General features: G+C 34.4%; 1 protein-coding gene and 1 pseudogene across 5 annotated transcripts in view; one reads left to right on the top strand and one right to left on the bottom strand.

Annotated features, from left to right (window-relative positions):
- Positions 1 to 12857, top strand: part of MSR1 (macrophage scavenger receptor 1) — a 62115-nt gene that overhangs the window by 21265 nt on the left and 27993 nt on the right. For 3 of the 5 annotated variants that reach the window (XM_036250598.1, XM_036250595.1, XM_036250599.1), the window contains exons 5-7: positions 797 to 983; positions 6795 to 6875; positions 10680 to 10769. In XM_036250598.1, the coding sequence (XP_036106491.1) occupies positions 797 to 983; positions 6795 to 6875; positions 10680 to 10769 (358 nt within the window). Of the gene's footprint in view, positions 1 to 796; positions 984 to 6794; positions 6881 to 10679; positions 10770 to 12857 lie in introns of all 5 variants that reach the window. The other 2 variants (XM_036250596.1, XM_036250597.1) reach the window with 1 other exon arrangement.
- Positions 2943 to 4193, bottom strand: LOC118623024 (annotated as a pseudogene).

Raw genomic sequence — 12857 nt, forward strand, 5'->3', positions numbered from 1 at the left:
GTGTGCAGCTCAAAACTCCATCAATAGGAATCAGATAAACTATAAAAAATACACACAATATAGTTCCACAAAATTACTAAAAATAAGGTGTCCTCTAAGGATTTTAATAGGTAAATATATTCTTAATATATTATTGAGTAAAAAGTAAAAGCATGTCCCAGATCAAACAAATAGGATCTCATTCCCAAGATTATATGTATTTATATATATGTAAAATTGAAAACAAAATAATGAAACCTCAAATACAGGGACAATACAAATTAAGATATTATTAATATGCTAGTTGAGACTGTATTGACTATGAAAAGCTATCCTGAATGTTTATTACCACTGGGAAATATGGCATTAAACTTTGTTGTTGCTGTAAAACAATTTAATATACAAATCTATCAAATTCACAGAATTGGAATACTATGTACTATAAGTACAGTATAAAAAAGTTTTACTTCACATAAATTTAAAACATATCACAAGTTTTAAAAAACCATTTCATTAGCATTTTGACATCTATATATTTGGGAACAGAAGAATAACTTAGATATATTCAACTAATGGGGTGGGGGAGCAGAGCAGAGGGTATGAATATTTAGCCATTCAGTCAAAAGAGAAAATGCTTCAAAACAAAAGAATTAATGTTTTAAAACTGTTCTCTGATTTTTGTATTCTTATTTCATAATATTTCTATAATATTAGAAGTAGTGTTTTTAAAAAACCCGAGTTCCAGGGTTTCTTAAACTTACATATTTTATAAATAATTGTGTAACAAAAATTGCGGATGCTTTTTTCTGTTTCACAGGAGATGAGTAAATTAGAGGAGCATGTATATAATGCATCAGCAGAAATTATGTCTATGAAAGAAAAACAAGCACATTTGGAACAGGAAATAAAAGGAGAAGTGAAACTATTGAATAACATCACTAATGATCTCAGACTGAAAGATTGGGAACATTCTCAGACACTGAAAAATATCACTTTAATTCAAGGTAAAATATCTTCTCTTTCTCACAGAAAATGATATATTAAAATGTACTGATATATGCAGAGATTTGATCTTCAAAGTCCTGTGACTTAAAATAGTTTTTGGGCATACGTTCACTGCTATGCTGTCATCTGAGGGTTGAAGATACTGACATGTCTGGGTTTGCTTTGCCAGGTAACTGAATAATCTTGACCAGTGATATTTATGATTACTGAGAATTCTAAATCAGTACATTTCTTGAGGCTATGTAGAAATCTCAGTTTTCCTTTTTCAAAACAATTATCATAGAGAAGGAGCTAAATAGTGGATTTTGTATGTGTGTTTCATAGAGGTAATTGTTCATGAAATATTGTTGCTGTAGCATTTATGAGTTATTCCTTGAACTTTGCTGTTAGAAGGTATTAAAGATGATGAAAAATAGTGTGAATTCTTATGGCTTTTTGAACAAGAGCAAATCATACATTTTGACTAATACTAATTTAGTTGTTGTTTTGACATATATTAGCAAGGGAGCTGTAGCATTATTTCCAGTATTTATGCACAGAGGTGGTTATTGATGTGATTATGGAACAGAATTTTGAGAGGCTAAATAGTAACTCAGAACAAAGAAGGTGACCATGATAGACTCTTAAGTCTCCTAATTTAAAGTTCTTTATTCTTTTTTTCCATAACATGCAAGAATAGATTGCTGCATTTCTTTATGGTTGTAGTGGAGTTATGTAATATCCAGATCAATGGATCAATCAGTAGATGTATAGGTAGATAGACAGAGATAGGTAGAGATTAGATTTTTTAAAGCTGACAGAAGGACATCTGAGGGTGAACTACAAAAAATACTTTCAGACCAGATTAAAAACAAGCAAACAAAAAAATCTCCAGAATCATCCAGCTGTAGGATGAGCATATGAACTGCATCAGGGATGGAAAGGAGAGCAGATTTGGAAGATACATTGTAGCATTATGTTGACAATGTTCTCAAAAGTTCTATGCAAGAAGCTAAGAGAAAAGTGGTTTATGAGCTGTGTACTTCTATCTGCTCAAACTATCTAAGACACAAAACATTTATTGAGATACTTTCCACATTTATTTTTGTTGTTGTTTATCCTCAACCAAGGATATTTTTCCATTGATTTTTAGGTAGAGTGGAAGGGAAGGAGGGGGATAGAGAGAGAAAGAGACAGAGAGACATCAGTGTGTGAGAGACACATCAATTGGTTGCCTCCTGCACAATCCCGACAGGGTTTGGGGATCAAACCTGCAACCCATGTACATACCCTTGACTGAGAATTGAACCCAAGATCCTTCAGTCCACCGGCCGATACTCTGACCACTGAGCCAAATTGGACAGGGCACTTCCCACATTTTATTCTTAGCAGTAAAGGAGATATAATAATGGCTAAAAATAAAACATAATATAATGACTGACATTAATGTTATATGAAGAATAAAATAAAAATTGAAAAGTAGCATCTTACAAACTTAATTAGAACTCTAAAGAAAACATTAACCTGGTTTCCTTACTCTGAGATTCAGATACCTGTTATCAGGTTTTGTTGTTGTTTTAAGAAATGCCTTTGTTTATTTTTTAAATTAATTTTTATTTACAGTAAACATTCAACATTATATTAGTTTCAGGTGTACAGTATAGTGGTTAGACTTTTATGTAACTTATGAAGTGATCCCTCGATAAGTCTACCATCCACCTGACACTACACCGGTATTACTGTGTTATTGACTTTATTCCCTATGCTGTACTTGACATCTTCATGACTATTTTGTAACTACCAATTGGTATCAGTGTTTTTATATAAAAATAGGAAGAGGGGCATTTTTTTTTAAAGATAGATACCTTATAATGTAAGTAAAATGTTACAAGATTTTAAAATTAATCATCATATTTTCACAACATACAGAACACCATGTACAGAAATTTGCAAATTTCCTATACAGAGCAGTATAACGTTTACTCTTGAGCAAGGCGTTCAATAAAACGTCGGTAATCTTCCACAAGTTCCTGAAAGCTTTCTTCCAGCTGTTCACGTTGCTTGCTTATTTCTGTCTGGTTCATCTGGTTCGTCAGTTCTTCTGGTCTGAGACATTTTCTCATTTTACAAGATCTCTGTGCCTTTTCTTATACGGGCTAATTAGTCTTCTTTTAATATCCGATCTATAGCTTCTGTATTGTTCAGCATTACTCATGTCAGTTACCAGTAGTTGAAGAATTTCATAAACCCATCTAGCATGTTGCTTATTTATTTTGAACTTTTGTTGTGCCTCTATTGTCATATCTTCATTGAATCCTTGCATTAACTTTTCCCGGGAAAAAAACAGGGCAAATCTTGACAAAACTTCACAAGTACAAAGTCTCTTAATTTCACATAGCTTTTAGATGGATCTTCTGCTGTAATATCAAGAACAGAAGGAGATGCAATGTAATATCTATGAACTGTTTCAAGAAGTTGAGCACCATGGCCTTGACCTTGAAATGGAGTCAATATCAGCATCTGACTTACACGTGGCCAGGTTTTGGCTGGGTGCACATAGTAATTATAGACTGTCATGTAGCCTACGGTCGCAAAGAGCAGCTCCATCCTTATTATATTTCTCAAATACTAGAAAGTAGTGGCATCTTTCATCATCCATGTCAGTAAAGCTAGTAGTTTCAATAAACCACATCAACAAGGTCTGAAGCCTTTCATGATATTCTCGAAAGCCTCTACGTGCCATGTCAGCCTTGTATATCTGAAAGGTAAAGTTTTCTCTGGTTGGACTTTGAACAGAATATGTATGGAGTAAGGTTCCAAATGGCTTGAAATCAACTTCTTTTTCCAGCAAAGACAGAAAATCATTTGTGTTTGTGCAAAATCCAGGTGGAATGATTTGTATAATTTTGCCCTCAACATCACCTGCCTCTACACAAAGTTCTCATCAACTTTCGATGCATATTCAACATGGAACATTGTTGACAGGCTCCAAGCAATGTAATATAACAGGATCTTCAGACCCTTGTAACCAAAAGCAGCTTCATCATCCCCAAAGAGTTGATGGGTATATTCAGGGGGGAAAGTTCTAATGTCATTCTCAAGATCTTCAGGAGAACGAACTAATTTTAGTTCAATTGCTGTGTGGTGTTACATTTGTGCTCTGCCAGTTTCTTCTCCTCTGCTCTTTTGTACTCAACCAAAAATTTCTCCATAGCACCAAATCCCGCCATTTCTGAGCTGCGAGCACCGGAAGAGGGGCATCTTAACTCAGAATTTTATAAAATAATATGCATTTGTATTTTCTGGTTTATTTATTTATATATTTTATTTTATTTTTCATCACCTTTTATCCTCCTTTCCCCTCCTCCACCCCAATCCACACCCATTCTCCTGCAATCACCATACTGCTGTCCGTGTCCATGAATTCTTAAGTTCTTTCTTCTTTTTTTTTTTTTTGCTCAATCCATCCACCCCCTGCCCTGAGCTGTCAGCCTGCTGTCTATCTATGAGTCAGTCTCTGTTTTGCTTGTTAGTTCAGCTTGTTTATGAGATTGCACGTATGAGTGAGATCATGTGGTACTTGCCTTGCTTTGTCTGGCTTATTTCACTTGGCATAATGTTCGTTATGACTGAACTAATGCTCCAACATTGGAACTGTATGCAGTTACTGTACGTAGTTAAGTGCAAAATAACTGAAAGGATAATTAGTGATTATGAGTTTCATTTCTTACTAAAGAAATGGTGAAAACTCTTAATCTTAGAGGCTAAGAGAGATTTAGTGTCTGTGTCCTTTGTTTCTTGTCTCACATTCTAATTTTTCCTGAAATACCTGTGTCTTGCTTTAGAGCCCAAATTACTAAATCAAAGTTTTTGCTTGTCCACTTTAAAAACAAAACAACAACAAATCACCATCCTTGGGTATTGTGGATTCACTTCCCTTCAATTTGCTCAGTGAAACTCAGGCTGCACATTGAATCTTTCTGTCCTGCTTGCCCTGTCCTTCCTCACTGTGCAGAGGGAGCCGCTGCCGTATTCATGGTGGGGAAGAGCCTCCCTCTGTTGGGAAGCCCTGTGTTCTACATGGATAGGAGTTGTACACACCCCCACTGATACAGAACCACATTCTTGTGAAATATTTCTGTTTCCACATTAAACATAACTTAGAAGAATTTGCTAGTTAATTACTTAATTACTTAATGCCCAGTAGTATATAGTTTGCATGATGATGATGATGTGAAAAAAAGTATGTAGAAACAAACAACACACATGAATACAGGGGGAAAAATGTACAGGTTGTTCTCTTAAGATGATGGGATTATAAATCATATTTTTCTCATATCTTTTCTAGGCTTTTATAGTTCCTATAATGCCTAGAGTTACTTTTGCAATGAAAATAAAATAAAACATTACTGTTCAATCTTGCATATGAAGAGAAAGGGACAATGTACCATTGAGAAGAACAATTATATCTTAAAAATTGAGTAAGCAGGAAAGAAAGGTTCTAAAATGCAAATTAGACCTTAAAAAATGGCACAGATTAAAAAAAAAAAAAAAAACAGAGAGAAGCAGAGACAAGAAACAGGAAATGGATTGAATATGCTTACTCATGAAATAATCTTTACTTATTTTTGTAGCCCCATCTTTAAGTGTAGGGAATAATATTTGCTCTGTTCACTCTGTGGAAGAGGAAATACTTGTAGTATGCCTTTAGGTTTTAAAGACATGCTCAGGCCTGGCCACCTGTGGCTCACTGATTGAGTGTGGACCCATGCACCAAGAGGTCACCAGTTTGATTCCCGGTCAGGGGACATGCCCAGGTTCTGGGCCCAATCCCCAATGGGGCATGCAGGAGGCGGCCAATCAGTGTTCTCTATCATCAGTGTTTCTATCTCTCTCTCCCTCTCCCTTCCTCCCTCTCTAAAAGCAATAAAGAAAAAAATTTTTTTAATTAAAAAAAATAATAAAGACATGCACAGTACCATCATTCTAAAGAAGTGATCACCACATATAATATATTTGTTTTGCTGGGTATGGAAAGTTCAAATGACTATATTAATGTTTATCTAACTCAGTACTCAGGGACACCCGGGAAATTATGTGGCCAAGTAGTCAAAATTTTCCCTGCAATCCCTCCAACTTATTTTATAATATCTATCTAGGAATTCTATTTAATATTTTACCTGAAAAATGATTCCTTCACTCACTTTCACCTGCCTGCCATTCCCCAGATCTCTCCCACTTACCCAGAATTCTCTCTTGGCTCATTCTACTGAGTGTTCAAAGTACCCTGCAAATCCCACTCCCTCAATAGAGTCCTTTCAAGCATCGCTACTCATGCTGATCTGAATCTAACAGATACCTGAGTTTGTCACTTTCAACTACATTGTTTTGGTTGTCTACTATGTGTGGTGTTGTTTCCCTTGCGGGTATCATCACTCATGAGTTATAAATCTTTACACATTTCCACGTGGCATCGAACTCCATATAGTGAAATATGTCAGGTATGTGCACAATACCATTGTGCCATCATTGGCTCAGTGTCTCCTCTGCTCCCAGCTTATGAGAACCTAGAAAAGTTCTACACACACATAAATATTTATATCTCATTAGGGTGTCTAATTTAGGGCTATCTTGTTTTTGTAAGTATAGGGCATTGCACTACTCAATATAGGTATGCTTCTATTGAGGAAGGTCAGTCTTATTTATTCTGTATTATTGTGTAACAAATAAAAGACTGTGGATTTACTTACACAATTGTCTTAACAAATCACACATAAATTTTTACCTGTGCTTTTAAACTATGATTAGTAATTGTAATTTCTTTTTTAAAGGTCCTCCTGGACCCCAAGGTGAGAAGGGAGATAGAGGCCTCACTGGAGAAGCTGGTCCTGCAGGCATTCCAGGTCCAATGGGTATGGTAATCGAAACTACTACTCATATACACATCCATGTATGTATGTGGTGTGTGTATGCATTGACGGGCATATCACCTGCTCCAGCAGCCTAATCACTATAATGTACTGAATGGCAAGCATGGACTCTGAAGCAGGTTAAGTGCTTTAGCCAGAGCTTTTACGTGGGGTTGTTCATAACCCTCATAAATCAAGGGAGTGCTACCTGTACCTTGGACTGCAGACAGTATATGGCACTGATCCAGCTTTAGATACATGTGAAGGAGAACATGAAAATCATCTTCATGTTGAATATATTTGCAAGTTGTCTGGTTTTTGAGATACAAAAAAAACAAACATTAATATAAGTCAAAGGAAAATTGGCTTATATTTCTTGGATAGTCCTTAAGTGGAATATATCTGCATAAACCCACAAAATCCAAATGTAAATAGTGACTTGAACGCAGGTGACTTTTACCTTTGCTGTCCGACATTCTGTACTTAATTAGAGCAAAATTGTTTCCAATTATTTTCCTCTATGCTGTAATCTTGAAAGCAATATTTTGAAAGAAGATAATAGAAGACAGAAAAGGAGAAAGAGCATAAACTTTCTTTGCTCCCAAGAAAATAAAGAAGATGATAACAATAACATGATTGTCATGTTATTTTGGCTAGAAATCAAATACCCAACATGCTTTTTGAAAGTGGGGAGTGTACTGCATGGTCTAATTATAACTAGATGGTTTGTACTGACAAAAAGTGTCTAAATACCATGCACTTCTTATTTTTATGTCTTTTGATTATATAAAATGTTCCTTTTTTTCTGATCAGTGTATTGACAAGCCCAGATTACATCAGAAAAATAATTTTTAAAAGTAAAAAGCTTGAATTTTACACCTGCCTGACCTTTATATTATTGTGTTAAAAAGCCAGTATGTAAAGTTTACATGAAAAAGTTTTAAAAATCGTATCTAAAATATTTGTGTGTGTGTGTATAAATGGGTTGTTTGTGTGTCTTTGAAAGTACTGTGAGGTAAGATTTCTTTATTCAGAAAAGTCTTTCTACTTGACTAGCATTCAGCAGATCTTAATAATGGTGCATTAATGTCATAAACAGATGAAGTAACCAGGATTATGTCAGCTGCCAAAGCTGCTATTGTCAGAGGTCTGTCAGCTCCTCCATTACAAAGTGCAATTGTCAATGCTTTATAATTCACTCATAAAAGTGCAGACTGGGCTACAACTTGCCATGCAAAGTCTCATCTGGGAGCATCTTTTGCAGCTATTTCTGAACCATGGATGTATGAAATACAAAGAGGGATTTTAAAGCTTTAGCTTTAGTTAATACCATAAACAGATACCATTGCAAAGCTACTTTGATTTTTGTAGTGAGGGCTTAGGCTATTGTTAACGCACGGCTCATTCACACAAATAGGCATTATCCAGGCCCTCATAACAGAAAGATTCCATTTGCTGGGGTGATCAGTTGACTTTTAGATCATTAGGTCATCATTTTGTTTGGTGTACTGCAGCAGAAGTACTCAAGTTCTCAGGCATCTCTCTTAATGGCTTCTTCCCTACCTAATTGCTGCATTCTCATTTTGTTCCCTGCCCAAATGCCTAAGTGCCCCATTCTTTGTACTGAAATAAGAAGTTAAAGGTATATGATGGATTGTCAGGATAACTACTTCCTGATTTGAGCAAGTTCATTAAAATCCTGCCTGTACATCTAATTAAAGCCTCCAATATCCACAGTTAGGATGGAGTTCATTTTTCCTTCAAAGAGGCATGATTTCTTCTATGGAAGAAAATAGAAACTCTTGAAACTCTATTTCATAGCTGTGATTCTGTGTACCAGGCACTTGTGTTGCCTGTGGATTACAAGCAGGTACAAGATCCTTTCCCCTTGCCACAGATTATTGCAGAAAATTAGCTAATTGACACCTGAAATGCTCAGAGAATATTGTTTCTTGGAATAAAATTCAGTAGTAGTGCCTCTATTTAGGGGTCGTATTTCCAAACATCATTAAACAAACTAGTCATATAACTACTCTATGGACTATACAGAATCTGCTTAAACAAATCTAATAATAGAGGTCTAATAATTGAGTAATTTCTAGTATCACATTATACATTTGTTCACCTATTGAAAATGGAATATAATCCCTGGTTGAACGCTGTATTCTGAACGTCACTGTGATGTACTCAGTGAGCCATCCCTGGAGAGGCTCCTTCTGATTCCCCAAGGAATTCTCTGTTACATTTCTTTGCTTTTCTAAAATCGTTACCTCCAAAATTACCTTCTATTTTTATTGGTTAACTTTCTTACCATCTGTCTCCACACAGAAAGATCTATTTGGATAAAAACCTTTGTAACTCCATGGATGAACAGGGACTGGAACAATAAGCATGCTCAGTATATTTTTGTTGCATTAATGGAGAAAATGGTAAAAATAGGAGTCACCAGTGAATGGCACTCTATAAAAAGTGGAGAATGTTCTAAGATGAAGAAATAAGAAAGTTCAGGGTCAATGTTTTTATTTGTAAATATGAGTGACAGATCTTAATAATTGCAAGGGCAAAGATCTTACTACATTGTTTGAAGAATGAAGAAAGGTATAAATATTAACCTATCAGCCTGTTTTGAGAACTGATGTTAGGTCTTTTTTAGGCTGTATGCTATGTATACAAATATATATTATATATACAATTTATCTATCTATATATATACATATATACCAATACAATAGTATATATTGTGTAATTGAATTAATTATAGGAGATGCCCTGACTTTAGTAATATTCTAAACATATTTTATCATTTGGATATCTGCTTAATATACATTGGAATCTAAATTTTACACTAGGTTGAATAATATTTCTTAACTATTTAGAATAATATACTTCTTAAACTAAATATTTCTTAGAGAACAATGAGCCCAAATTTAGATGTCTATATGAACAAAACTTAAGAAAGTATTTTTTAGAGAATTAAATATGTATAAGCCCTGCCTCCTGGAACTTGTAAACTAAAGGCAATATATTAGGAGATTGACATTGGCAGATCTATAATCAAATTTTCATAATGTGCTTTCCTAGGATTTCTGGGACTGATAATGACACATAAAATGAGATTTTATAATAATTTTCTCAAGCTACTGGACTTCAGAATGGAATACTGTATTCCACAGGAAAATAATATTTGCATTTATATGCAGTTTTCATAGTCACCACAGTAATTTAGGAAAAAGAACAGCTGTTTTCATCCGTGTGTGTGTATGTGTGTGTGTGTAGTTACATTGTTGTTTGGGATCACAATGGAATATTTTTTCAAAAGTCAATGAGGGCTAGAGTAATATATTCCAGAACTAGGACCCCATTTTTAAAGGTAAATACTCTTTGATACTTGTCATTGTTTGACCTGTGCTTTTCTCTGGGACAAATCTTAAGACTTCAATTTTCTGTTTATATATTTGAAAATTATTGTTTTAGCTACAGCAAAATCCTGCCATTTGAAGATTTCTGATTAGATGACATAAGCCTTCTGGTTAAAACACTGAGATTTTTTTTTCTAATATGTTTTTATTAGCAATAGCAGTGTTATTTATTGAAAACCTACAATGCACTAAATATACTAACGTTTTTACTTTATTGTTTATATCATCTGTCAATGTCACACATAAAATTTTAAGAAAGATATTATTACTACATTTAGAGATCCACCTATTTCATATTCATTAATGAAACTATATTATTTAATTATACTCTGAAGTCTGTATGAAAAAGGAATTATTATCACTGTGTTTTTATTCATTAATCATGCAGGCCCTCCAGGTCTTAAAGGTGATCGGGGATCTATTGGCTTTCCTGGAAGTCGAGGATATCCAGGACCAGCAGGGAAGTCTGGGAGGACAGGTATTATAATAATGTATATTTTCTTCATAGAATATGTATAACAAACATCAGATCATAGACACTTTTTCAACTTCTTAGATAACAAAAAAAAAAAATGGTCATCATAGTATGAATAGCAGCACTCACAGGCAATATATTTAGTAGTCTGAAACATTTTAAAATTGATTATTGTCTTCCTGAGGAAAGTTTCTATGTCCCAAAAGAAAATAGTTAAAAAACAGCAGAGGATTTATAAACTTCACACAACCATAAATCACTGTGAAGAATGGTATCTATTTTAGAACAAAAAGAGTGGAAAGACGGGCAAAGAAAAACAAACAAGCAAAGTATAAATATTGCTTTAACCAAAACTGGCCAAACCCTCTTAAGTTATACAAAATACAGACGGGCCTGAAATCCTATCCTATGCAAGACAAACTGCCTGCTATTATATATTACTACTTAATAATTAATTATTCACGTCCTTTAAAATTTACATACATGATGATATTATTTCTATTCCTTATGCTAGTCAGAAGCCTAGATTTGACTTATGAACTTTGCACAGAAATTTTAGACTTGAGTAGATTTATTTTTTTCCTAATTTTAAAGTAAATAATGACCAAGAGAATATGATCTTGATCATTTTTTTAATAGATTTTGTTTTTTAGAATAGTTTTAGGTTTGTAGAGAAATTGCACAAAAAATATAGATTTCCCATATACCACCTATCCAGGTACAGTTACCACTATTATCGATAACTTGCGTTAATGTGACACATGTGTTACAATATTGATACATTATTATTAAAGCCCACAGTTTACATTAGGATTCACTCTTGGTGATGTTCATCCTATGGGTATGAACAAATGTATAATGACATGTATCCACCATTATACTATTATAAAGAGCAGTTTTACTGTCCTAAACATCCCCTGTGCCCCATTCTACCTACTCATCATCACCCCTGTTCCTCCCTAACCCCTGTCAGCCACTGATTTTTTTGCTACCTTCATACTTTTACCTTACCCAGAATGTTATATAATTGGAGTCAAACCATATGTGATCTTTTCAGACTGGCTTATTTTACTTAGCAATTTAAGTGAATGCATTTAAGTTCTGCATATCTTTTTGTGGCCTGTTTGCTCATTTCTTTGCAATATCCGGTATATTCTACTGTATGCATGTACTATAGTTTATTAATCCATTCACCTTTTGAAGGACATCTTAGTCTTGGTCGCTTCCAAGTCTTAGCAGTCATGGATAAAGCTGCTTTAAGCATTCATATGCACATTTTTGTGTGAACATGTGTTTACCAAGAAGTGCATGGTAAACCCATGTTTAGCTTTGTAAGAAACTGCCAAACTATCTTCCAAAGTGGCTGTACCATTTTGCATTCCCACCAAAAATGAATGAGAATTTCAATTACTTCACATTCTCAGGCATTTGGTGTTGTTAGTGTTTGGATTTTAGCAATTCTAGTAGGTGTGTTGAGGTATTTTTGATAGTATCAGTGTTTATGTGGCATTATGTGGACTGTGTCAGTGGCATTAGGCTTAGAGAAAAAGCTAGCCACGGGTAAGCAACATACACTCAGTTTCCACCAGAGACCTCGTTACCTGAACTGAATGGAGTATTTATGTACAACCACCTCTACAACCATCTAGCTTTAATCAGACCTTTTTGGCAACACGAGAAGAAGTATTTGTTCATTTGTTGGAAACTGTCTCCATCACTCAGGAATTGTGAATTTCCTATATGGGCAATTTGGGTTCAATAGATAAATATTTTAAAATCTTGAATTTGACAAAACTACAAAGCCACCTATAGATTCCAAGACAATTCAAAATAATTCAGTGAAGCGCGAAAACATATTTTATCTAATTCTAAGTTTAAAGTTAAAATGGTGTATGAGTCTACGATCTATCTCAAACAGCTAATCACTTACTATCCTTGGCAAATGATGGTGAGATCTTGCTTGGGATTCTTTAACTGGCAGTTTATTTTTAACTTCCTATTTACATTAAATTATAATGATTAACTTATTTTTCTAGAAATCTACACAGAAAGGGGAAGCATTCATTCATTCATGCACCCAGTCAACACAAT

Source organism: Molossus molossus, unplaced genomic scaffold (assembly GCF_014108415.1).
Source record: "Molossus molossus isolate mMolMol1 unplaced genomic scaffold, mMolMol1.p scaffold_m16_p_9, whole genome shotgun sequence".
NCBI classification, from domain to species: Eukaryota; Metazoa; Chordata; class Mammalia; order Chiroptera; family Molossidae; genus Molossus; species Molossus molossus.